The sequence below is a fragment of the Bemisia tabaci genome, unplaced genomic scaffold (genome assembly GCF_918797505.1).
Source record: "Bemisia tabaci unplaced genomic scaffold, PGI_BMITA_v3".
NCBI classification, from domain to species: domain Eukaryota; kingdom Metazoa; phylum Arthropoda; class Insecta; order Hemiptera; family Aleyrodidae; genus Bemisia; species Bemisia tabaci.
In genome coordinates, this window is record NW_027311791.1 from 10,265 (window position 1) to 34,854 (window position 24,590).

General features: G+C 39.9%; 1 protein-coding gene across 2 annotated transcripts; it reads right to left on the minus strand.

Annotated features, from left to right (window-relative positions):
• Positions 1-8,314: 8,314 nt before the first annotated feature.
• Positions 8,315-24,590, minus strand: LOC140225926 (chitooligosaccharidolytic beta-N-acetylglucosaminidase-like). Of its 2 annotated transcripts, none has more exons than XM_072305969.1 (8): positions 24,452-24,590; positions 23,209-23,314; positions 18,983-19,227; positions 17,586-17,794; positions 16,153-16,485; positions 13,843-14,201; positions 11,776-12,051; positions 8,315-9,822 (listed from the first exon to the last, which is right to left on the minus strand). In XM_072305969.1, the coding sequence occupies exons 2-8, from the start codon at positions 23,301-23,303 to the stop codon at positions 9,453-9,455; spliced, it is 1,887 nt and encodes a 628-aa protein (XP_072162070.1). In that variant the 5' UTR covers positions 23,304-23,314; positions 24,452-24,590; the 3' UTR covers positions 8,315-9,452. The 2 variants fall into 2 exon arrangements, with proteins under 2 accessions (XP_072162070.1, XP_072162071.1); XM_072305970.1 differs by lacking the exon at positions 24,452-24,590 and adding an exon at positions 24,226-24,423.

Genomic DNA, 24,590 nt, shown 5'->3' on the forward strand with positions numbered 1-24,590 from the left:
TCCTTCATTTACTTTCTTTTCTTTTTTATCTTTCTTTTTTCGGGACAAATGAGGAACGCAATGAAAAAAAGCGAAATATCGCGCAATCCGGGCTCCCGGGACAACCCTCACCGTAAGAAGTGCGCCTGGGGACCGACCAAGCGGTCAGTTGTCCCCTCCCGACGAGAACCCGAAAAACGGTCACTAATTCGGAATGATTGACGTCGGCTTGAACGCTTAATTTGAATCAATCAGCTTTCGCACATCCCCCAGGGCTTCCTCTCCAGCGGGCCTTTGAAACTCAAATTTGAGGGAAAAACGGCGCGCGCATGTCGCCGTTTTCGACACGCGTTTCGCGAGCGAGCGCTTTTTTGTCTTAAGTGCGCGGACATACCCTCCTCGCTCCCTCGTATTCAAAATCGCACCCTTATTCAAATTATTTATATGATGTCGCGAGCCCTTTGTCCGGGAATATTTTATGAGTCGGGCCAGGTTGACGGACGCGGGACCGTTTCCCCGTTTCGGACAAAAAAAGCCGCCGCCAAGGGCGCTGAGGGGAGGGGGGGTTGTCGCGGGACAATGTTACACAGCGCGCGAGCAATTAGTTCTTTCCGAACTCCCGGTTTTTCGATTTGGTCGACCTCTTTGACCCGGCGAATTTGCATAAACAAATTTTTCACTCGTCGCACCGTCCCGGCGACATCGGCGTTTTCGGGGGTCTGAAAAAAACACCTTGAAACGGGAATGAGGGTGAGGCGAGAGGGATGCTGCTGAAGCGTGGCCCTGCTGCAGCTTTGCGCTGGGTGTCCGGAGGGTAGCTCGGATTCCGATTTGTAATACAAGTGTTCAGAGTGATAGTTTTATGAACGTTTTCATTGAATAGTTTAGAAGCACTCATCTAAATACTCCACATCTTTAGATCAACTTCTTTTGAAATGTTACAGAATATAACGAAAATGGGGTATCAGATTTCAGTATTGGAGGTCAATTTTTTGAGGCCTAAAGTCAAAATGGAAAAAAAGAGAAAAAAAGAAAGATATCCGGTGGAATCAAGGATTTCTCCTGTAAAGGAGCGTACTAAGCCCTGCAGTGCTGTTAAGATTGTACAACTTGCCTCTTTACGGAGACTGACTATTCCAAAAACTATGCTACACACGTTCACCAAAATAAGCTCTGAATTTTCTCTTATTCTCTCGTGAAAATAAATTAATTGACTGCATATGATTACGGTTCCCACTAAAAATGCTCAGCAAATAGTGCAAAACTTGTAAGATGGATGCAAAATTGTAAAACTGCTCAATTTTAGCCACATTGCAAGCCTCTTTACACGCTCTTTTACTTGAAAAGTCCTCAATTATTACAAAATGTATTACTATGGATTACTTTCCGCTTTGCCGAAGAAGTTCGATAGTTGTTCAATCGATTGATAATTATTGAAGTTAAATAATTTTTTTTTTAAAAAAAAAAAAAAAAAAAAAATACTTGAATGTTGCATCACGCTTAAGTACAACAGGCACTTCCACACAAACTTTTACCAAAAAATAGTCTGAAATGGCTCCGAAAGTATATGCTCCGTGGAATGTCACGAAGCGACGGACGAAATGATTTGGAATATTCACTCTGGACGCATACTCTCAGAGTTATTTCAGAGTGTTTCGACGGTCAGATTTTGCGTTCGAATCGTCGCTCCTCTGCGTAAGAGCGTATCTCGATTTTCGCACGAGCATAATCAGAAAGCATGGATTTATGTGTGAAACAGTACGTGGAAATTTACTTCTGCCCTTACATCAGAGGAGCGACGAGATACGTGGAGGTCAAGGATTCTCGGAGAAAAGTCCCTAAACCCAGGAATCATCAATTTCTAGATCGTTTTACGGTACTTAAGAAAGCTGAAGATCCGGTTTCAGGTCTCAGTGCGGATCTGGTGGATCCCTCGACTAAATAAGGGTATGGATTCGATCGACATAAATCGATCGAAAAATGAAAACGTTAATCGATCGACGGGAATCAATTGACACCGATTCGATCGATTCACGGGCTTGTCGATCGATTCACGGTTGTCGATTGAATCGGTGTCGATCGTTTCACGTTTTCATTTTTCGATCGATTCATGTCGATGGAATCGACCCCGATTTTGTTAAATTAACTGTCGATCGAATCGGTGTCGATTGATTCACGTTCTTGTTTTTCGATCGATTCATGTTGATCGAATCGACACCGGTTTTTAATAATTTTTCGATCGAATCGGTGTCAATCGATTCATGTCGATCGATTCACGTTTTCATTTTTCGATCGATATAGTCGATCGAATCCATACCCTCCACTAAATGATCCGAGCGAAAGAAAACATGTAAAAACTCGGTAACGACTCACAAATTTAACCAGATGAAACCGTGAAAGCAAACCTATTATCACTCATTAAGATCAAACAGGTGATACCCCGCGGCTCGTCTTCAGGTGACCGCTTGGACAGTCCCCAAATAACCAGCGTACTACTCGAGACCCTCACAAGGGATGAAGACTGACATTGGATATAGAGACAGAAATAGTTTAAAAACAGATCGGCAACCCTCGGGTGATTCCTCATCGTCCCGGGCCCAACTAATTTATTTTGCACAAAACCGATATTTTCGGAGATTATTGCTCGTGTCCTCCCCTCACTCGAGAACGCACCGCCACCCCCAGACGACCCCCTCCCTCCCGCGGGCGGCGCCGGAGTCACGCGGTGTTGCCGTTCCCGCTATCGAAGGCGCAAACCAACACGAAAAATGGGGTGGGAATCCGCGATTCGGCAGCGCGCTACCCGTGAGTGACGCGGCGCGGGGACAATTTTTAATTTCCCTCGGTTATTAGGGGGAAGGTCTTATTGTTGAGGGCCGAGAGATTAACAAAGACCCACTGCCTCGAAATCCTCTCTCTCGCTCTGCCAGATACGTATTGACACATAAATTTTCATTTTACTGGAAAAAAGAGAGCCCGCCGCGCGGAGGGGGGAGCGAGGGGGGAAAAAACTCCGAGAGTGTATGTTTTTTGACAAAAACGCATCGCGTGCGACACAGCTGTTCGTGCTCTTGGCATTTTAAAAGGGTCCGCACGGGGGAGGGTCTCGTGCCTCCGATACCGGAGCCAGGTTTACTAATTTCTACCCCCCCCCCCCTCGGTAACTCCGCTCCCGTCCCTTTAGGCTCGTTAGGTGTATTTTTAATTTTATTCTTTTCGATTTTTTCATTTTTATTCTTAATACATGCAAAAAGCGGTCGGATCTCAGACTCGGGAGGGGAGTTACGCAGCGAATAGAACCCCACACCGGGACTCACGGGAGGTCAAGCAAACCTTCTGATCAGCTGATGGAAATTAGAGATTACGTCTTGTTACACTGAGAAACAATTCTCTGCGTTTTTACCAAGGTCCGTTGGTACTTTTACCATCTCACTTTTTTTTACCAATTATTGGTAATTTCACAAAGACAGACTGGTAAGCTTACCTAAAAACCGGTATTTTTACTGTTTTTTTCAGGTAAGAATACCACTTTTAGTGGTAATCAATTCCCGGTAACTTTGCCATGTTATCTCGGTAATTCTACCACAGTCGATAAAAAAGATTGGCGTTTTTACCGAGGTCCAGTAAAATTAGCGAGAAAGTTTAATAATTTTACAGAGATTTCCCGGTAAAATTACCAATTCCATAAATGGTAATTTTACTAAGAAAAAATTGGTATCAAATAGAACCCTGAATTCTTGGTAATTTTACCCTTTTCTTGGTAAATACACTGAGATTTTTTTTGCAGTGTATAAGTTCTAAAGTCCGATGCGGTTTAATAGAAGTCGGTTTTGTCGGACAACTTAGGGTATAGTTTATATATCATAAATACTCATCTCAGTAAAGTGTATCTTCCTCATTAATATGAAGTCACATTGATAACACTGTCAGTTAATAAAGTCTCATGCAAATTAATATGTAATTATGGTGACATCAAATTGGATGCATTTATATCAAAAGGGGCTATATACATATTCTAGCATGAGCTCTGAGATCCATTAGAATACATAGAGGACAAGGCTTATGTCGCTTTTCAGGCCGAATAGTCAGGGTTTTACTGTAATTTAAAGCAACACTTGCAGTGTACATTTTGGATACGAATCTTTACTCTTTTTAAACCTTTAAAAAATTAAACACTAAAAGTGGCCCGAAACTGTATGTAACAAGGTGGAGAAATGGTGCTGGGTCCACACCATTTCGCGGGAAACAAAGCCAAGAAATACCAAAAATTAAAATTAGAGTCAAAAATAAATTTTAGAAAATAATAAATTTTTAAACCTTTAGAAAAAAATAAATAGATAAATTTATAATAATAATATAGATAATTTAAATAGAATAGATAAATTTTTAGAAAAAAATAAATTTTTAAACCTTTATAAATAATCTGATAAAAGAAAAAAAGCAGACAGTATGTAACATAAATAATACATCCTCTTTAAGCCGCCGTTAGTGTGGTTTACTCAGTGAGTAATGCGGTGTTCCAAAATGAGAAACGGATATGTTCATCAGTTTTATAAGTTGCGATGGGTGCGATTGTGAGATGTACTCCACTGATGAATGAGATAGCAACTATATAATGTATCGCGTATCCATTACTATAATCAACGCGTGCGGTGAATGGTGAATAGCCACGCTGTGCACGTTCCCTCATTAATTTAGGCTGTTAAAATTTGGATACAATAAAACTGAGGACCCCTCAAAAACAGGGATGTTTCGAAGAGCGCTCTTTCACTTGAACCTGAAGGTCTTTTCGCTGTTCTCCAAAGTTTCCAGAATAAATGGTGAAATTCACTATAAGCCAACGGGGCCGGATTTACCTACTTGCCGTCCATGGGCCGCCTGTATTTTGCCGCCCGCTTCTCATTCGTATTGAAACATCTAAAAACCATCAAGTGAACGTGCCAGCGGGGGAGGGGTGCATAAGACGCGTTTACTCGTGTTGGACACATTTTTTGGGGATACCCTTTCAACACTACTAAGAAAAGTTAAGTTTTGTTAACCTATCTCTGTGTGGACAAGGCCTTCCATTCAGAAGAAATGAACGAAAAAATTATGAATGAACAAACATGAATGTGGTTCAATGATTTTAACTTTCGCCGCCGCGCGCAGACCGCACCGTGTTTGGCGCAATGCGTGAAGTATTCACGCAGTCTTGTAGGCGCCATGCGTTTCACGCTGACTGCAATGACTGCACTGTGTTTGATGCAATGCGTGAAGTATTCGTGCAGTCTTGTAGGCGCTGATATGAGTTACATGCCGATCGCCGCGCCGATGGCTTCTCCTTTTCATCTCAAGTCCTCGTGATCATTGCTCTCGCGCCGCACTATGGTCCACAGACTGGATTTAACGGAACTTTATTCGAAAATGCACTGCACCGCCATAAAAGGTGTTGGATCTTATGATTTTTGGGTCGCTGATTTCATTTTACATCTTAGTTAAACAAAATATTAACATCCTGACCGAGAAACTTAACTTCAAATGTAATTTCTGGCGCTTTTAAGATTGAAGATTTTTTCCACCCTATTTTGACATGTATAAAAATAATAACAAAAATGTCTGTCGGTCGAGATTAGGTTATTCTTATGTATTTTTAGGCGGTAAATCCGAATATGACCTCCGTTTTTGTCCATTACCCTTCAATTTTTCGGAAAAACCGATTTTACCCGGAAAAGCTCGTTCTCCAAGGAAAATTGAATTTTCCGGGATAATGAGGGATGATAGGAAAAATCTAAGGCCATATTCGGGTTTAGCAAGTCAGAATGCATAAGAATCGATGTATCGCACATCGAAATCATTTTTAAAATGTATTTTTAACACACTTAGAGTCCGGAAAAGGTTTTACCCAAAAGGCTCGGGAAAATCGGCATTATCGGAGAACTGGAGGGTGATAAAAAAAAACCTAGGTCATATTCGGATTTAGCAGCTTAATATACATAACAGAATCTCTTTACCGCGGGTCCAGTATAATTTATCAACATGAATTGCAATTATGGCAAAAATACGTCAAATTTGCTCATTTTCCCGGGAAAAAGTCGCTTTTTCGGAAAAGTGAGAGGTTATAAGAAAAAACCAAGGTCATTTTCGGACTCAGTAGATCAAAATATATCGGAATACTTTCATTTTGTACCGATAAAAAATTTAACAGTCGCAAAAACGCCAAAAATGCATGGAATATTCCACATTTTGATGCACGGAGGTGCACTCCGAAAAAAATTCATTTCGACCATTAGGCGACAAAAGGCGACATTTAAATTGGCCTCATTTTAAACTTAAGGATATGTAGAACAAGATTTTTCAATCCGCAAAGCATTAACTAGAATTAAAAAAAAGTTGGAGCTTCCTAAAAATTACGAATTTCACTGATTTCTATCATTTTTTGGCGTATGTTTGCAGCGTTAAAAAGCATACAAATTTCAGTTCAAAATTAATGAAACTGGGTGAAAAGGAAGTCACTTGCCACCAGGTGGAACCATGTTGCCCAAAAATTTACATAGATGATGCGTAACTCGGTAAAATAAACACCTTGTAACGCACCACCGAATGCGGCCCACAATCAGCTAATGAAGACCTGTCGCGCGCTCTGTTGTTAGGGTCCGTCACAATCTTATAAATCATTATTAGTCGATGAAAACTTAGGTGACGATCCATGGGAGTATGTATGATAAAACTGTAGTGCCAAACTTTAATTTTTCCCACCTTCAAAATTTGACTAAAGTTCCGTTAAATAGGGTCTGTGGACCATAGTGCGCCGCGCCGTTCCAGGCCAAATTGCGTGTTTGGTTTCTCTCTTAACTCGACTAATTAAAGGTGCTGTCTCTTGTATCGCTGAATGACGACAAAAGTAGAAATTACTATACTCTCAGAAAATTAGAGATTTTGTCACCTATTCTCGTTTGTAATTTTGTTTTTCTACATCCGATATTTTTTTATACCTACATTTAAAAAAATTGCACAATTTGCAGCCCTCTAGATTCCCCTTAATCCAGCCTTGCAAGCTAACATGATTTATAGTCCGAGAGCCTGCCGACATTTTGGGACAAACTCGGGACACAAGTCTTGACTTCTTGAATCTGAACTGACACGGAAAATGGTTGTCTGCCACGTGTTGGCACACCCCACAACGTGGCCAATGATAATTTCCAGTGTCAATTGGAGTAAAGCTATTGATTTAAGTGGTCAAAACTTGTGTTAAGAGTTTGTCGCAAAATGCCATCGGGCTCTTGGACTATTAGAGGAAATTATTTAGATGAAATGATGATGGAAATGACGATGATTCGGAGGGATAATTAGAGGGATCGTTTTTAACTCTTATATGGACTTCATTTTGAAATTAGGAACTAATTTCTGACTCATTTGTAAAATCACTTATCTGCGTTTAGAAATGTATGGCAAATACGTTGTTTCTAAAGTGAGCTAAAAATTGTAGCTCCAAATTGCAAAATGTGGTCCATGGAATTCAGTATTTTCATACATGTGTGTGGTTCAGTACCTTTATACTTTGTCTATGCGCTGAGAGCCAAAACTGACTTCTTTGACATTCGAACTTGCTGATGATCGCTCTTCATGATCGCTGAAATGAAGAAATTGCAATTTTTTGCCATATCATCACCTGTATATCGGTAACAATTTGAAAAATCAACTCCGAAGAGAGAAAGTGCAGTATATTTCTTACCTGACTATCTCTTTACCAGCGAAAAGTCCTGATTGAAGCCCTGAAGTCTCGATGATTCACCATGAACTATAATTTTAATAATTGATCACTTCATTAATTGAGTAAATTACTGAAATTTACCGGGGCAGTGTAGACCAGGATTGTTTCGATCAACTCAGTCCGATAGAAAAAAATAATGAAACCCGTTTTTCTTACTTCCAGATAGAATCGTTGTCGATCGGTTTATGATTATCTGTTTTGATCGAGTAGATAACATATTCTTTCCATTTTCATTTTCTTCTTTTTATTTCCCTCTCTTTTTTCTTCTTTTTCACCTTCCTCTTTTCTTCCTCTTCTCAGCCTATCCTTGTCTACAACGAATTCGCCAACAGAGACTGTCTGTTCATCATAGGAAGAATGATACCACTATTCGACCACGTGGGACCATTTATTGCCTACACTAGAAATTGAAGGCAAACTGACATGACTTTAAAGTAACCTCTTCTTTACTGATGAAAAGGTTTTATTTGTGTGCGTCACGACTAAGCGTGCCATTAATGACGATACCACTATTCGAACACGAGGGAGCTTGCGTTGCCTATACAAAAATTGAAGGCGAACCCCTTCAAATAAAACCAACCAGACTCTGGATCATTATTGAGGGTTTATTTCCCACACTACATCCATGAGATACAGCACAATTTACAAAACAATAAATTTTATAAGTATTAATGACTGACGAAACTAACTTCCTTTTCTTCTCTGATAATTTGCTTTTTATCCGAACAAATGGTTCTACCTAACCTCTTGAAAGATTTTTCCCATTCTGATATGAATATTTTAAACTCTTTTTAATGACAGAGCTGACATAGAAATTAAGCTCTACTTAATGACGGAAGTGACGAACAATCATCTATAATCAAATGCTGCGTGTGCCTAGTCAAAAGAGCCAACAGTGAATTAGCATTTGCACCCCGCAGCCTTTCCTCAAGCTACTGAAATTTTTAACGAGAATCATTGGAGAAATATGCAAAAATTGCGATCTGACATGTGACGTTGTATGTTGCGTCCATCGTGAAACTATTTTTTTGGTTGAAAAATTGATGGCAAGTCATGACATTAATAAACACGAATTAACAAGACAAAGGATAACAAGAAAGACTGATTAAATCAAAATTTCTCACATCTCGAGACACTTAGAACCAAATAAATGCTTTGATCTCATTGCATTTAACACTATCATTAAAATAACTAACTAACTCACTTTTGATGAGTTCATATTCGTAACTTTCATCCATAGATGATCAAAATATCCGGGGGCAGTATATTGACAACCTGAGTATATTCACGATGCATGAGTGAAATGCTCACGGATGTTCTCCAGAAATGCGTTTTGAAAAATAATAATTCATGGCTGGCACTGATGATTGGCACACGTAAGTTGATCGGTTAATTTATTTACACGGATGACAATATTTTATTTCACAAAGCTATTTACAAAATCGAACCATTTTTTATTCCAGGTGTTTTGTGCCTCAAATTTAACTATAGCCTCTCCTTCTTCTAAGTTGATGTTTGCAGGAATCTTCGCCTCATATTTCTGTATCATCGCAGGTGAAAGAAATTAATAGGCGCCGTTTATTATTGTCTGCAAAATGTCGATAAAAACTCCCCAATGATGTATCCTTACAATACAGAACCACCGTCTTCAAGTTGTCTGCTGAGGTGTTGTCTTAGTATAAATATTTCTTTAAAGGTGTGATTCACGTTCTGAAGGTGGTATTCACTCGAATTCGCAGGCGCCCTCATTCTGGTAACACCACTCGGTCTCGATGGACTCTGTTCCGAAGCCTCTCTGGGCGAGCCTTTCTCTGTGATGCAGAAAGCGGCTCTTGGCCACTCTCCAGCTTTCCTGGGGGTTAGACCAAGTGCGTTCGGCCATAGCGGCCGCACGGGGCCACAACCTCACGTCGATGTCTTTCTCGTCCGTTTGCTCTGACCACAGCAAGATCTCCTGGCCCAACGTCAGGTTCTTCGCGGTTGCTGGGTCCACGCCTTGCTCTTTCAAGATCGTCAAGGGGTTGTTCTCGTAGATCTTCTGCCAACTCACGTAAGGGGAGCATTCGCCCTCTTTGGCGCTCTTGGATCCAACCCTAAAATGATAAGAAATTCAGATTATGAATGTTACGGGATATAGGAGAATATCAACGGTGAAATTCCCAAACCACTATCTCGGTTTACGACGTCACAGACCGCTTGTCATTCTTTTTTTTTTTTTTTTTTTAATGGCGAACTACTCAAAGTCAACTATTAACAATTTTTGCGATTTTTCATCTCTGTAGGGAGCAATTCTTGAAAAAACTTCAAGGGATAATGCCGATTTGTTCTTCCAACAAAAAATGATAACGGAGCTCAGATTTTTAAAAACCGCATGCGAGATACGTGGTTTTGGAGTTTCACAGTCATTATGTTCAATGTATACCACAGTAGGCGACGCGACGCCTTTATTCACAAACTTTCCGCAGTGATCCCAGTTTCTTACGATTCATAAATAGTAACTCGCTTCCACTCTGCGATGTAATTTGAAAGGACTTCAAGAAAAAGAAAAAAGAAGAGAAAGAAAGAAAATAAAGGTGTGAACGATGGTGATTACTGGCGAGAAAAGAGGCTTTAGTCCAAAATTCTCAATGAGAATTTTTGTTAATTTATTTATACTTTACCACATTAATACTTTTTTAAGCTCGTTGAGTTTTAGGGCTGCGAAAGCCCAAAAATGGGCTTACTTTGGTTACCCGTCTTTTATATAACATAGTGTGCACGTCGAAGATACATTATTTCTATCTTATTAGGATGAAACATTTGTTTATAAATACCGTGTTTTAATCGCTTTTTTAATCATCCTCCGACTAGTTTCAGCTCATCACAAAGCAAAGCGGTAATTTCAGTCGAAGAAGATACAAGATGTAGCAAGATGTACATTTTTGACTCATCGGAGCCTGATCGCTCTTTGTGATTTGCGAGGGAATTTTCATGGAATTCGCCTCTAACAAAGTTTATAGCAGCCCTACCGGAGGGAGTAGCTTATCCATCGTTACGTGATTCCTGAGGGGGAATCGGATTTGCGAAACGGACGTTACGCAAGCAATAGCGGGAACGTTAAAAAAAGACAAGAGAACAGCTAGTGTTACGTAAAACCTGAGCGGCCTCTCGGAATAAAATAAATCAAACGACGCATGAAAATTTTGGCAAAAGTCAGTAAGGTGGCCAATAATATTTCAAAGGTCTGCCGAATTTAGTAAATACAGTCATCATGATTTATGTCTCCAAAACACCCTGGAGAACGCAAATGAAAATTCTGACAGTTCAACGCTTTCATATTGGAGGGCAACGGACGACCAAGGAAATATTATCCTTGAAAGTTTTCTCTTATGGCTTTGGCTCGATGCATTTTAGGGACGATCGATTAATTTCATATTCCATCCATTCGGTTGATTAATTTAGAAATATCGAAGTTTTAGTCTCTAGATCAATCATTAAGGAATGTTCGTGTCAAAAATTACTCTCCGAAATCAAAGAAAATAACATCAAAAGCACCGTCCCTAACTTGCAACATACTTTAGTGTATCGATATCAATGGTTTAATATATTACTTTTGCCTTTATTTAAAAGAAGAAAAAAAGGAGGGAAAAATTGAAAGCTGAGTTTTGGCATGTGCATTTTTTAATAATTGATCAAGGGGTTGCTACTTCAATTTTTCCAAAATCACCAAATGGATAAAATTTGGAAAATATCGATCATAACCAGAATACATTACGCCATTGGGTCCATTCAAAAGTTACAGAGCATGATTTTAAAACCGCACTTGTTATGCGAAATTGAATCGCACACGGACCGCAACTTGTGCGGATTACTCTGGTTTGTGAGGATGTAGCTATTCAACGCATCGCTTTTAGTCATTTCTTTTGGAGTGTAAGGTCAGTGAGGCAGTATATCGAGGACAACTGTCTCTTTTTGTCCATTTTTCCAGTTTATTTTGGGTTACAAATCTTTAGTTTCGCTCTGGCGTTCGTTTGTAAATATACATTAAATGTTTACTTCTTTCTTACCCGCAAAACAGGTACAGGGCATCTTGATTGGAGAAGACAACGGGGTACCCGTTTGCAACAATATCACCGATTGATTTATCAGATGCCTTGGTGTTAATATGAATTACGTATTTTGCAGGATCCAGGTACTTCGTTAACCGTGGGTTCAGTGTCAAAGAGCTAGTCCATAGCATCGCATGTCGCACTCTCGGGTTGGCTTTTTCTAACCGCTCCAATGCGCGACGCTGGAAAATGTCCCAAAGTTCGAAGAAATCTTCGGCGCTCAATCCTAACCCGCTAGAAAGAACAGATAAAATTACCAGTATTTAGCAATGCTTTTATAAATTCAATCTCGTAAATGTCACTGAAAATTTTTCATTCATGTAGCATTCTTGTAGAATTCCTTTTTTTTCTTTTCCGTGTGGCTATGTTACGTGGATCTTCTGATGCTGATACTGCTGAGCAATTGTCTAGGGATGAACTAGTTCCCGCTTTTCCGGGAGGTATCTGGCTCTTTCCATTATGAAAGGAGAAAAGGACCATCAGGGGAAGGGGAGTTAGGCCTCCTTGGGAAACATTGTGGAAAATTGACCTCTTTCTCTGTCTCGAGTGCATTTTAAGGCTAATCTTTCGCGAAATATATTCGTCTGAAACTAAAGATTCAGCTCTACCAATTCTCCTCAAAAAACTTTTCACGACTTTGTCCTTTTTTTCATCACTATATGCATTGAAACGAGAAAATGCACCGGTTTCAAGGTTTTTATACATTTTGCAGTTTTCCTGGAAGAAACCAGATTCTACTATTTCGAAGAAAAGTCATTACATCGACTGGGATGAAGACTAGGATCTTCTGGGGGAGCCAGGGACGGATTTACCTACTTGCCGCCCATGGGCCGCCTGTATTTTTCCGCCCCCTTCTCATTTGTTTTGAAACATCAAAAGATCGTATTCGACAGTGGATCGATGTATCGTTTGGTTCAAAACAATAGAACATATTAGGATTTAATTTAGAAAATCTGAAAATGAGAAAATTCCTGACAATTTCACTTTTCATTGCCATTTGGTACTCGAGAGAATAAAAATTCGACCACATAAGACCCGTTACCTCAAATTTCTGAATTGACTTTTGAGGCTGTGGTTACATATTGAATCAATCGATATCAATATAATCTCTTCTGAGTGATCTGTCGAATACGATCTATAAAAACCACCAAGTGAACGTGCCGGTGGGGGAAGGGTGTATGAGACGCGTTTACTCGCGTTGGGCACATTTTTTGTGAAAGCCCTGTCAACATTAACAAGAGTTCAGTTCCGTAAACCCATCCCTGTTTGGACAAGGTCTTCCACTTATAAAAAACGAGCGAAAGAATTATGAAAGAACAAACATAAATGTGGCTAAAAATTTTAACTTCCACCGCCGCGCCGACCGCACTGTATTGGCGCAATGCGTGAAGTATTCATGCAGTCTTGTAGGCGCTGTGCGTTTCACGGCCGACCGCTACTGACCACACTGTTTGACGCAATGCGTGAAGTATTCATGCAGTCTTGTAGGCGCTATGCGTTTTATGCCGACCGCTGCGCCGCTCCGTTCCAGGTCAAATTGCGTGCTTGGTTTCTCTCTTAAGTCGACTAATTAAAGGTGTTGTCTCTTGTATCACCGAAAGACTACAAAATTAGAAATCACTGTACTTTTACTGTCAGGAAATGAGAGATTTTGTCGCCTTTTCTTGTTTGTAATTTATTTTCTGAATCAGATTTTTTTCTCTCTTTTTTGATACCTACATTCAAAACAATTGCAAAATTTGCCGCCTCCTACATTTTGCCGCCATGAGCCGCGGCCCATGTGGCCATCCCAATAATCCGGCCCTGAGGGGAGCCTTGTTCATCCTAACCCCTTAAGAGTAGAGGGCAATTCTTGAAAGTTAGCAACAATATTTTTCATCAATTTCACTCCATTGGAAATATCGATTGTTGAGGTAAGCCGCCTCACCAAGAATCGATATTTTACGTACATTTAAACAGAGAGAAAACAATGTTGCCAACTTTCAAGAATCGCCACTCCTTAGAGCTACGCCAATGTATAGGTACCTCTTTTTCATCCAGTTGACGATGGAGTTCGTGGAGTTCCAGCAGTTGATGTTGATCTCGCTGCCGCCCATGTGGAAGATATCGGACTCGAAGAGCTGTCCCATCTCGGTGTAGATGTCGAGGAGCATGTCGTAGACGCGCTCCGAGGTGGGGTTGAGTTGCCCGCAGGGAGGTTCCGTGCAGTACTGCTGCCAAGGGCGGGCGTTGAAGCAAGCCAAGAGGTCCTGCTCTGGTTTTCCGTCGTTGAGGTGCGACCACCCTTCGCCCACATGCCCTGGCGCGTCCAGCTCCGGGATCACCCTGATTCCTCGCACCTTCGCGTACTCTATGATACTCTGGATGTCGTCGTGGCTGTACACCTGTCATACAAAACCAGAGAATTTATGGTAAGCATTTTCTACTGAGGCTTTAAATCGGTCATAAATTGTGACGAAGTCAGGCATAGAGAAGAAAAAGGAGGTGTTTGCATCTTGAGGATTGTTTACTCCGCAACGTAGGTCGGTACAACCTGGCCGGCAAAATCCGGAATTTGAAGTATGAAAAACGGACCATAACGTTCGATTTTTTGCTTTAATCAACTCATGATATAATTTCAAATACTTTACATAGAATGACTTTTTTCCATAAACCAAACCATTTCTAAGAAAATCGATGATAAAACTCGTCCGCACACCGACCTACGTTATCAAAAGAATGCAAGATGTCCGCAATGTAAACGCCTCCTTTTTTTCCTCAATGGAAGTCAGGCAAAAGAACCGTTGAGATGGTAATCCAACATTCCTTTTTTTCTCAATGAAAGTCAGGCAAAAGAACCATTGAGATGGTAATCCAACATTCGTTTTTGCGATATTTTACATAAAAAAACACCTGAAATTTTGGGTATATTTCACGCGTTTGGTACTTTTCCAAGGGAGATAATTACACTAGTCCCACGCCAAAAATTACGATGCGGGTTTCGCAGATTCCTGTGTAATTTTTAAAAATAACCTTAGATTTTTCACCTAACATGATTTTTTTCTGTAATATATGTTCATAAAGCTGGCGTTTCGACGGCCGGGACATTTAACGCTTATTTTCCGCAAACAATGTATTTCATTAATCACACGAGGGTTGAATCAACTAATTATCGTGATTTTTCTTTTAAAGTGTGAGGAGAGTTAGCTTTATGGATTGAACCAGCGCAAAGATAGTTGTACTGGATAAGCGTGCTTTATTCAGGGAGCTTTGCGGGATCGGCTTTACGTCGCGTCGTGAACGTGTTAACATCCGAATTTCATGCGTCAACTAATTTGAATGCAGGATGAACTGGTTCCATCTCCACCGGATCAGTGATTCAAACGAAGAACCGAACATTCTCGCTCCCCACACCACTCAGCTCTGAATTGTGTGATCAACATCGCTTGAGAGAAGATGATGTATTTTTAGCAAAGAACGTGCGTAAATACACATTCATGAGTTCTCCGGATCCTCAAACAATCCAACTTATTCGTGTTTAACCCAGTTTTACCTATTTTGTAGAGGTATAAAATTTGGAGATGCGAAATAAATCAAAATCTCGTTTCCATTACTTCACCGCGTCCGAACATGATCACAGCTTAGAGTTTGATATTTTTCGGAAAATTCCTCCAAACTCTGGATATATGTATGTGAGGTCATTTTTAGGTATTTATTTTTAAGAGCTATTTATAGGGATCCCTCTTCCATTAATTTTTGGGAAGATGTCACCACTGACCGCAGCGCAGGTCACCAACCTCGATTAACTAATCATGACGTGCTTGATGTGTCGGTTACTTTTTTTCAAGCCAGTTCATCGGAATGGTTGACTTAAAATTACTCATTATTTTAATGAAAAATGAAGGATATAAGATTTATTTTTAAAAAAAAGTAAAAAATAAATTTTTATTTAAATGCCGATGACCAATGCTCCCATGTCTCGGAGCTTTCGAGATTTTCCCAAAATTTCCCCAGAACTTTTGAAATTCCCGAAAGTTTTCGGAACTTTTGAAAAAAAATCTAAAAATAATCCCGGAACTTTTGAAAAAACGAATGCTCCTGTGTACCGGAACTTTTGAGATTTTCCTGGAATTTTCCCGGAACTTTTGAAGTTCCCGAATGATTCCGGAACTTTTGCATTTTTCGGAACTTTTGAAAAAATCTAAAAATAATCCCGGAACTTTTGAAAAAACGAATGCTCCTATGTGCCGGAACTTTTGAGATTTTCCTGAAATTTTCCGGAACTTTTGAAGAAATTCTAAAAATAATCCCGGAACTTTTGACGGTCATGGAATGGGAGCACTACCGATGACTCACCTTTTCCGGGGAGTATGAACCGTACTTGGTAAGTTGAGGGAAAGCGACGGATTGCATAGGGAAGCTCTGGGCATCGTTGATATGCCAGTGGAAAGTGTTGAGTTTGGAGGCGGCCATAGCGTCCAGGACGCGGCGGATCTTGTCGACGGAGAAGAAATTCCTGGCTGTGTCCAGGAGGAGCCCACGATGAGGGAACTCAGGCCGGTCCTGCACTGTCACCACTGAAGGGATAATCAGCTCTTTCACGTGATCGTCGAAGATGATCAGCTGCGAGAGGGTCTCTGTGCCATGGCGCACACCTAGGTAGGTCTCTGCTTTGATCGTCGCAGCCACCTGTAGAAATGTGGTTGTATTATCGTTAAGATGTGATATTAATAAGTTGCAAAATAAGTGAGAGATAGTAAATATTAAAGTAGAAAATTGAGGCTATTTTTGTTGGCTTGTCAGGCGAGTCACCGTAAGCAGCGTGGTCAGCAAGGCAGAACTTCAATTTCTAGACAAGTGAAACGTGCACCTCGGTTTGCAAAGGAGCAAATTGGTTCTTAAATTTTAGTTTTTAAAAAAAAATAAAACAATTTAACATTATTTGTTAAACTGCATACTTATTTCTCTTAATTTCATCGGAATGATCCAATGTTTTGAGCAGCGCACTTGATCTGCCCACTTCGCCTTCATCAATCAAAGTATGCAATGTGAGCTGTTCGGGAGCATTATATAGTTGCTTGCAGCAGTATGGCCACGATCAATCGTGTTAAGCTTAAGCATAGCATGAGCGAAATGATTTGTAGTGAAAGTCACTGCACCGAAATGCAACGTCTTAAAATATCCCTAATTGCTTTACCTAATTAAAAAAGAATAAAAATAAAAATAAAAAAAAATGGATCCAATTAGTGCGGTTTTACTATTTTGATTTCCAATACTCTGTAGAACATTGATACAAAGTTTCAAGCCATAATTTGCAACTTAATGATGTTGTAAGTGTTGATGGAACAGCTTCCATATGACTGGCAACAGCGTTTTGATGTTTAAATTTTAACATAGCTGCTTTCACAAAATACCCACTTTTCATCCTCGCATCTTGAACTGCCGCTAAAGAGTCATTTTTTTTCATTTTTATGTGTTCCTTGCGCTGAACTATAGAGAATCAATCCTTCAACGGCATGGTATGGTTATCTACTAAACGAAATTTTCCTCCACACATATTAGTGCTCATAAGTTAATTCGCGAAAACGTAGTAGACAAACACAAAGACTCGTCGAGAGGTTGATAGCTCCAAATTACATTTGGACTGCATTTTGCAATTTGGAACTATATAGATTCTGGCTCATCTGAAAAAACACTTATGTGCATAGGGAAACCAATGGCACATACGTTGTTTTTAAACCGGGCCAGAATTTATAGTTCCAAATTGCAAAATGCAGTCCATTTCGTACCGAGTATCCCCGCTCCGAGACTGTCAATTCGTAGCTCTCGTCGGCTTCGTTGGTGAAGGAGGTGACGGATGGGTTCTGGATGGAGATCGAGACGTGGAGGTTGCGACCTCCTTCAGCGATCCGCGACCTCCCCACCAAATTCGCGTGGACATTCTTGATGAACACCTTCCCCAGCTCTTGTACCAGGTGGTGAACCTCGGCTGGCAAATCTGCAAAAGATTAAAGTCAGGTACTGAATTAAAATAATAAAACAACTTTATCACCGTTGAAGCTTGAATAATCGATAAGTCATAAATCTCTCCTTATAGCTAGAGTAAAGAATGGATTATTTAAGTGGTTGTTGTGAACATCCTGATAATCTATCCTTTTACGTAGGTTTAATTATTGACCACACTGGAAAAAAACACATTGGGTCTAGAGTCCAGACTCTTGAAAACATTGACAAGAAAAAATACTCTTGATTCAATCGGATTTTTGTTTGAATCGAAACGAAATATGCTTAAATTAAGAGGCTTGGTTCTTGATTTAAGCTAGATTCTGATTGAATCAAGAGTACTTTTTCTTGTCGATGTTTTTAAGAATCTGGACTCCAGATCCAATGTGTTTTTTTTCCTGTGCAGTGGGCGCAAAGCACACGCCACTGAGCATTATGAGGGAGGCTAATTAACTCAAGTTTTAAAGGAATAGAATAGGTATTACTTACAAGCACATTTTTATGTGTGGGGTGCAATAAGCATTCAGAGGCGGATTGGCCTATGGCATTAGGGTGCGATCACCCCATTTGATAAAATTTGGGGCTTCATTTGGTTTTTTAAAAAAAAAAAAAAAAACTCGCAGAGCCTCTTAGGGCCTCTTTTGAACCTTTTCTTCATTTATTAAGAATGGCTTCAATTCTTGGTCCCTGCATCCTGGAAAGTTTTGAACTAGTCCACCCTTGGACCTACACTGGGCAAAAAAGTCGCTTGGATCTAGAGTCCAGACTCTTAAAAACATCGATAAGAAAAAATACTCTTGATTCAATCGGATTTTTGCTTAAATCGAAAGGAAATCTCCTTAAATGAAAAGGCTTGGTTCTCGATTTAACCAAAAATCCGATTGAATCAAGAGTAATTTTTCTTGTCAATGTTTTTAAGAGTCTGGACTCTAGATCCAAGCTACTTTTTTCTAGTGTATATTCTATCATTAATTGGCTTTTCGGTATGGGACAATTTTGAGTAAAAAATAATAGAATCGTCCCTTTTCATTGTGGAAAAAAATGAAAAATGGGTTTCCATCTAATCTTTCTCTTGTGCGATGAAACTGCTAAAAAGGTACCTCGCACTCGTCTCTTCTCTCCTTAATTGGATCAAGATCTCACATAGTGTTAAAATATTGTGGAAAATAAGGGATCTACGCACCCATCTCCGATAAGCTCTGGAAGTAAATATTATTGTGGTCGATGTGAGTTAATTCTGAGCTGATCTGAACGTATCCTGTGGGTTTGGGCCAGAGAATGCTGTAGTGTCCGCAGGCCAGCTTGCAGGCGTTAATGCTAAATTGGTTTTCAGAGAGATTTGGGCCAACCATATTAAGGGAAGCGTTCGTTTGGTCCAACCGCGTTTTCGCACATTTTCCCGCTTGACAGTGCCACGTCCATTGATGACTTTTGGGGGAAAAACAACGTAACAATTATTTCAGGAATTAGAAGTTTACATAATCATAAAATGCACCATCTGCAATAATATTGGACCACCCTCCACTGAGAAAAGAAAGTTCTGTTTTAAAGACTTCATTTTGTAATAGGGAATTACAATTTTTAGTCAATTTAAGAAGCAACATATGTGCTATTAGTTCTTCTGTGCAGTTAGGTGATTTTATGGATGAGCCAGATACAGTGTTCGAAACGCACCTTGGAGTTTCAGGAGCCATGTGGCGCATCAAGCTCGATTTTTAGGGACCATTGAAGATTTTTTAGGGGCCAAATTGACTTGTTGCCTATGTTTCACGACGCATATAGTGACAAATTAAACGCATCATGTTTTAGTTACAGAACCAGTAGCTGTTACTTGGGGAAAATTTCGAAAAATCACTAAACAGAAAAACTATGATTTTTTTTTTTGGGGGGGGGGGAGCAATTTTTAGGGGCCACGACGGCGCAGAGCCTTCATTTTTTAGGCGCCGTAACCGATTTCTTAGACGCATTTGGCGCGTTGGCGCCTGTGAGTTTCGAACACTGAGCCAGAATCAATATTCCATATCAAAAATCCTTATATCATCCTTATTGCATAACGTAGTCCATATGAACTGTCTCATGAAATGTCTTATGGAATGTCGTATGTTCAGGTGTTTTATATTATGAGTCTTGTTCGAATCATGAAATTGTATACCCTCGGTTCATGCAACCGAACTATCAAACCTAACCGACCTGTATGGCACGGGAGGTTGCCATCATTTTGGTATCCCACTTCCAAATCATGGAGGTTCATCATTAACGTAACAAGTCACTGCTGTGAATGAAAGTCGACCATTTGTCAACAATAAACCACACGTTTCGTAAATTGCCGCTCCAGCAAGTTAAAGCTTATTTTGATAAACTATTTTTGTCACAAGCACCTGACGATCGGAGGACTGAATGGAGTCCCTGAAACCGTGTTTAATTGATGCGATACGCTTCACGTACAATCAGATCCAGGACCTAGGGGCATGTTTGAAGGGGCACGTGCCAGGAAGGTGAGCTGCAAGACAGGTCCCCTTAAGAAGACTTCATAATATGTCCCTGTTGTCCCTCCCATCCTGAAACTCATTGCTTTGGAGTCCCCTAACCCTGAATGTATTGTTTGTCAAGGTGCGTTTCCAAAATTGTGATTGTACCACTTTTTGTTGCCTCTCCCCGAGGGAAGTAAAACGTAGGTATGCTGTATGGCATGCTCTTGCCGACCCCATTGGGAGAAATGCAGATTTTTAATTCCCGACGCTATAACTGTGGCGCGAGACTTGAATTTCAACAAAACAGTCTCGGCCGAGAACAAATATGACCATCTACTATTGATGAAAATGAACAGATCATGATCAATCATAAAATCACGATCGACTGGGGGTTGGGCCGCGGAGCGGCCAAGGGGCATAGCAGCATAACTCCCGAATGTGGTTATAATTCGATGTTCCAAATGGTCATCATGTCCATTACTTGTCGGATGTTGGGTGAATACGATGAAATCATTTTTCTGGGCGTCGATAAGTGCATGGAATCCCGATTAAAAGGTCCGCATCGAAAAAATTGGCAAGCTTTTAGGTGAAAAATTTACGGCATGTCATGCATTCGAGTTCTGACACCGAGAGAAAAAAGAACACAAAATGAGAGAGCTGCAGCCAAGTTTCTACAATACAAACCAGCGAATCATTCCTGCGTCAATAGCTCACTTCGTAAACACAGCATAGCATTGCCAGTATCTGATACTGCGTCGCGTTTGGAATTTGGCGGATAATGACTCGCATACTGTTCCGCTCTCTGGAGGTAAAAAAAAGTGCGGGGACAGGACAGAACACAGCCGGCTGACTGCTTTTGAAATTATAACGTTGATGTTGGAATACAGCTAAGCAATAATCTCAGATTTTTACGGAACATGGGGCTGGGCTTATGCTAGTGATTTTTTTTTTCTAACTATTTTTTCTATTATTTTTTTTTGCAAACTTCTCAATACAACTTGATTTTGATAGTTCTCTCTAATGAATGAAATCCCAAGTCCCACTCCTCAGCGATCTGATTAGTTACAAGTATAGCTTCCTTATGTGACTTAACTTTGTACATTTTCCAATCAATCGGTATATAACATGTCACGGTAAATATAATCAGGGCGAGCTGTAATCATCCTTCGGTTCGACGAATTTAAAATGCGGGATCTTAAATTAAATCTCATTATTTTTTTTTTTTTTTAAAGTTACTTAATGCAAGATCCTACGCCAACAACTCTCGATGAGCAGATACCTTCATGCATCCGCTATATCCACGCTGAAACTGCAGAAATGCGTATCATGGTTGCAATGTTTCAAAATCTCCGCTCCAATTTTTTTTTTTTTTTAACAAGAAGAACTATTATCAAGGCTTGAAATTTTCATAGAAAAAATAAAAAAAGCTCTGAAGAGTGACTTTAAGTAGTTTTTCACGTAAAAAATGGAGTGTGAGAGGAAGTCTACAATGCCTCAAGCCGCGAGAAACACATTTTTGCAGTTTCACAATCGATATGCACTTTCTGATTAAAGAAATAACAACTCGTTGAGTAAGATTATGCTCTATTATTACAAGTGAATGTTATCTAGTCAGAATTTGTCTACATAATTACTGCAGTGATGATTTTTCAAACAACTTCACATTTTTTGGCTAACCAGGAGAGATGAACACCTCAACAATTTCAACAAGTGGCTTAGAGAGCTTCAAAGTTGGAAAAAAAGAAAAAGGGCCAGAGACTTCGCCAAGGAAAAGGTTCGAAAAGAAAGGAGCGAAATAATGGATGAGAATGTAAATAAAATCCCTGCATGAGAAAATGCATAGTACCTACTTTATGATAGGGGCGGAAGAAATGATGCTGAAGAATTCTCTTAAAATTGCTTTTGTACAAGTGATTCGCCTTAAAAACTTTATTTTTGCTTCTGCCACAAATCTTGAAAGGGCCGAATTTACCTACTTGCCGCCCTTGGGCCGCCTGTATTTTGCCGCCCCCTTCTCATTCGTTTGAAACATTAATAAAAAACCATCAAGTAAACGTGCCGTAGGGGGAGGGGAGGGGTGCATAAGGCGCGTTTATTCGTGTTGGACACATTTTTTCAGAAAGCCCTGTCAACACTATTAGCAAAAGTTCATGGAATTTTGCGAGAAAGTTAAGTTCCGTAAACCTATCGCTGTGTGGTCAGAGCCTTCCATTTATCAAAAATGGACGAAAAAATTACAAAAGAACAAACATAAATGTGGTTTAATGATTTTAACTTCCACCACCGCGCCGCGCAGACCACACTGTGTTCGGGGCAATGCGTGAAGTATTCCTACAGTGTTGTAGGCGCTGTGCGTTTCACGCCGACCGCTGCTGAACGCAGTGTGTTTGACGCAATGCGTGAAGTATTCACGCAAGCTTGTAGGCGCTATGCGTTTCACGCTGACTGCAATGACCGCACTGTGTTTGATGTAATGCGTGAAGTATTCATGCAGTCTTGTAGGCGCTAACATGTCACATGCCGACCGCCGCGCCGAGGGCTTCTGCTTTTCATCTCAAGCCCTCGCCATCATTTCTTTCTAAGTCGCGCCGTTCCAGGCCAAATTGCGTTTTTGGTCTCTCTCTTAACTCGACAAATTAAAGGTGCTGTCTCTTGTATTACTGAAAGACGACATAGTTAGAAATTACTATACTCTCAAGAAATGAGAGATTTTGTCGCCTTTTCTCGTTTGTAATTTTTTTTCTAAATCCGATTTTTTTATATCTACATTTAAAAACATTGCAAAATTTGCCGCCCCCTAGATTTGCCGCCATGGGCCGCGGCCCATGTGGCCACCCCCTAAATCCGGCCCTGAATCTTGACCATACATACTGGCCCTATGATAAGCGTTCGGATTTTATAATGTCGTAGAAAATTAAAGTGATAAGAAGATACTTACTCTACGGCTGCATTGGCGGAGATGCTATAAAACGCTAACACCAGAGCAAATGTAAAATAGTTTGCCTCAGGATGAAACTCAGACTTAATTTTCATTTTCAGTTAATCTGTAACATTTCACAAGGCTCTAAAGAAAAAGTGAAATATTTAGGACGTACCTAATAAAGGACTGTTTCTACATTTTCGATATTCTGAAATACATCGAAAAAAAAAACAGATTTTCCCCCATAGTTGATTATGTTTATGTTAGTTACAATGATGAACTCATTGTCTTCCATTGGTGTCGTGTAATTAGACATCTTCCTCATGAATCCTTAGTTTAAGTTAAAAGAATATGCTCAACTTTCTTAAAAATATTTGTAACGGTCTTCGGTTCAAATCTAATAAAGAAACAGGAATACATATGTACACATTTGAAAACCAAAATAAAAAGTCCGCCCAAACGTTAAAAGAATCCATCTTGCACAGAACGATGTCCATGGTTGGGATTTATCATGGTTCATATTCATTATTGAAATACCACTATTGCTGCACCGTGAATGCTAATTTTGCCTGCTTCTTCATTTGAAGGCTAATCCATTTATGAGGATGTATTACATTTCTACGTACTCCTCAATTTGGACTTTCTCATGGACTAAAGTGGCGAAGGGGAGGGGGATCTTTTTGTTAGAGATGAAAAAAATATTTCATGCACAAACTGACCGTTCAATAGGTCATAGTAACATTAAATGGACTCGTTAAAAATTTACGCTAAAAAAACAAAGCTAGAGTAAATACGTATGTAGTGAAGCACTTAAATGTAAAATAATTAGGATTTAAAATCGATGGTATAAGTACGAGACCACGTATCTTGGTTTGCAAAGGTCTTGTCAAATTTGAATTTTTTGAGGAGGCCTTAGTCATCGTTTTGCACAAAATTTCGTTTGGTTTTTCTTTGTTCTTTCAATAGTATTCTCTGAATATTTCGCGCAATATGTTAAGCGGTATCTTTTTGAAAAAATAAAATATAAAAGCATACATTTCCAAACTGTCGAACGAGACACGGTTTGGTACTTGCACCTTGAAGTTTCAGCACGCAAAACTCACAAATATCAAAGCCCAATAAGCAGGGAATACCACTCGAGACACTGACGACAATTACTCAACTATCTTGATAAAGATATTTGGGACACACCGAAAATTTCTACGTACGATATCATAGGTTCTTTGAAATTTAATAAATAAAATGTTTAAATTTGCACTACCTGTCCAATCACTGTGCGAAGAAATTTGCAACGCGCACCTGACCCAATCGTAATCAACTATGCATTGAATGTTCTTCAATGGAAACAATCTTGATCAGTAGGCGTCACTTCTCTCGATAGCTAATCACCTTGCCGATAG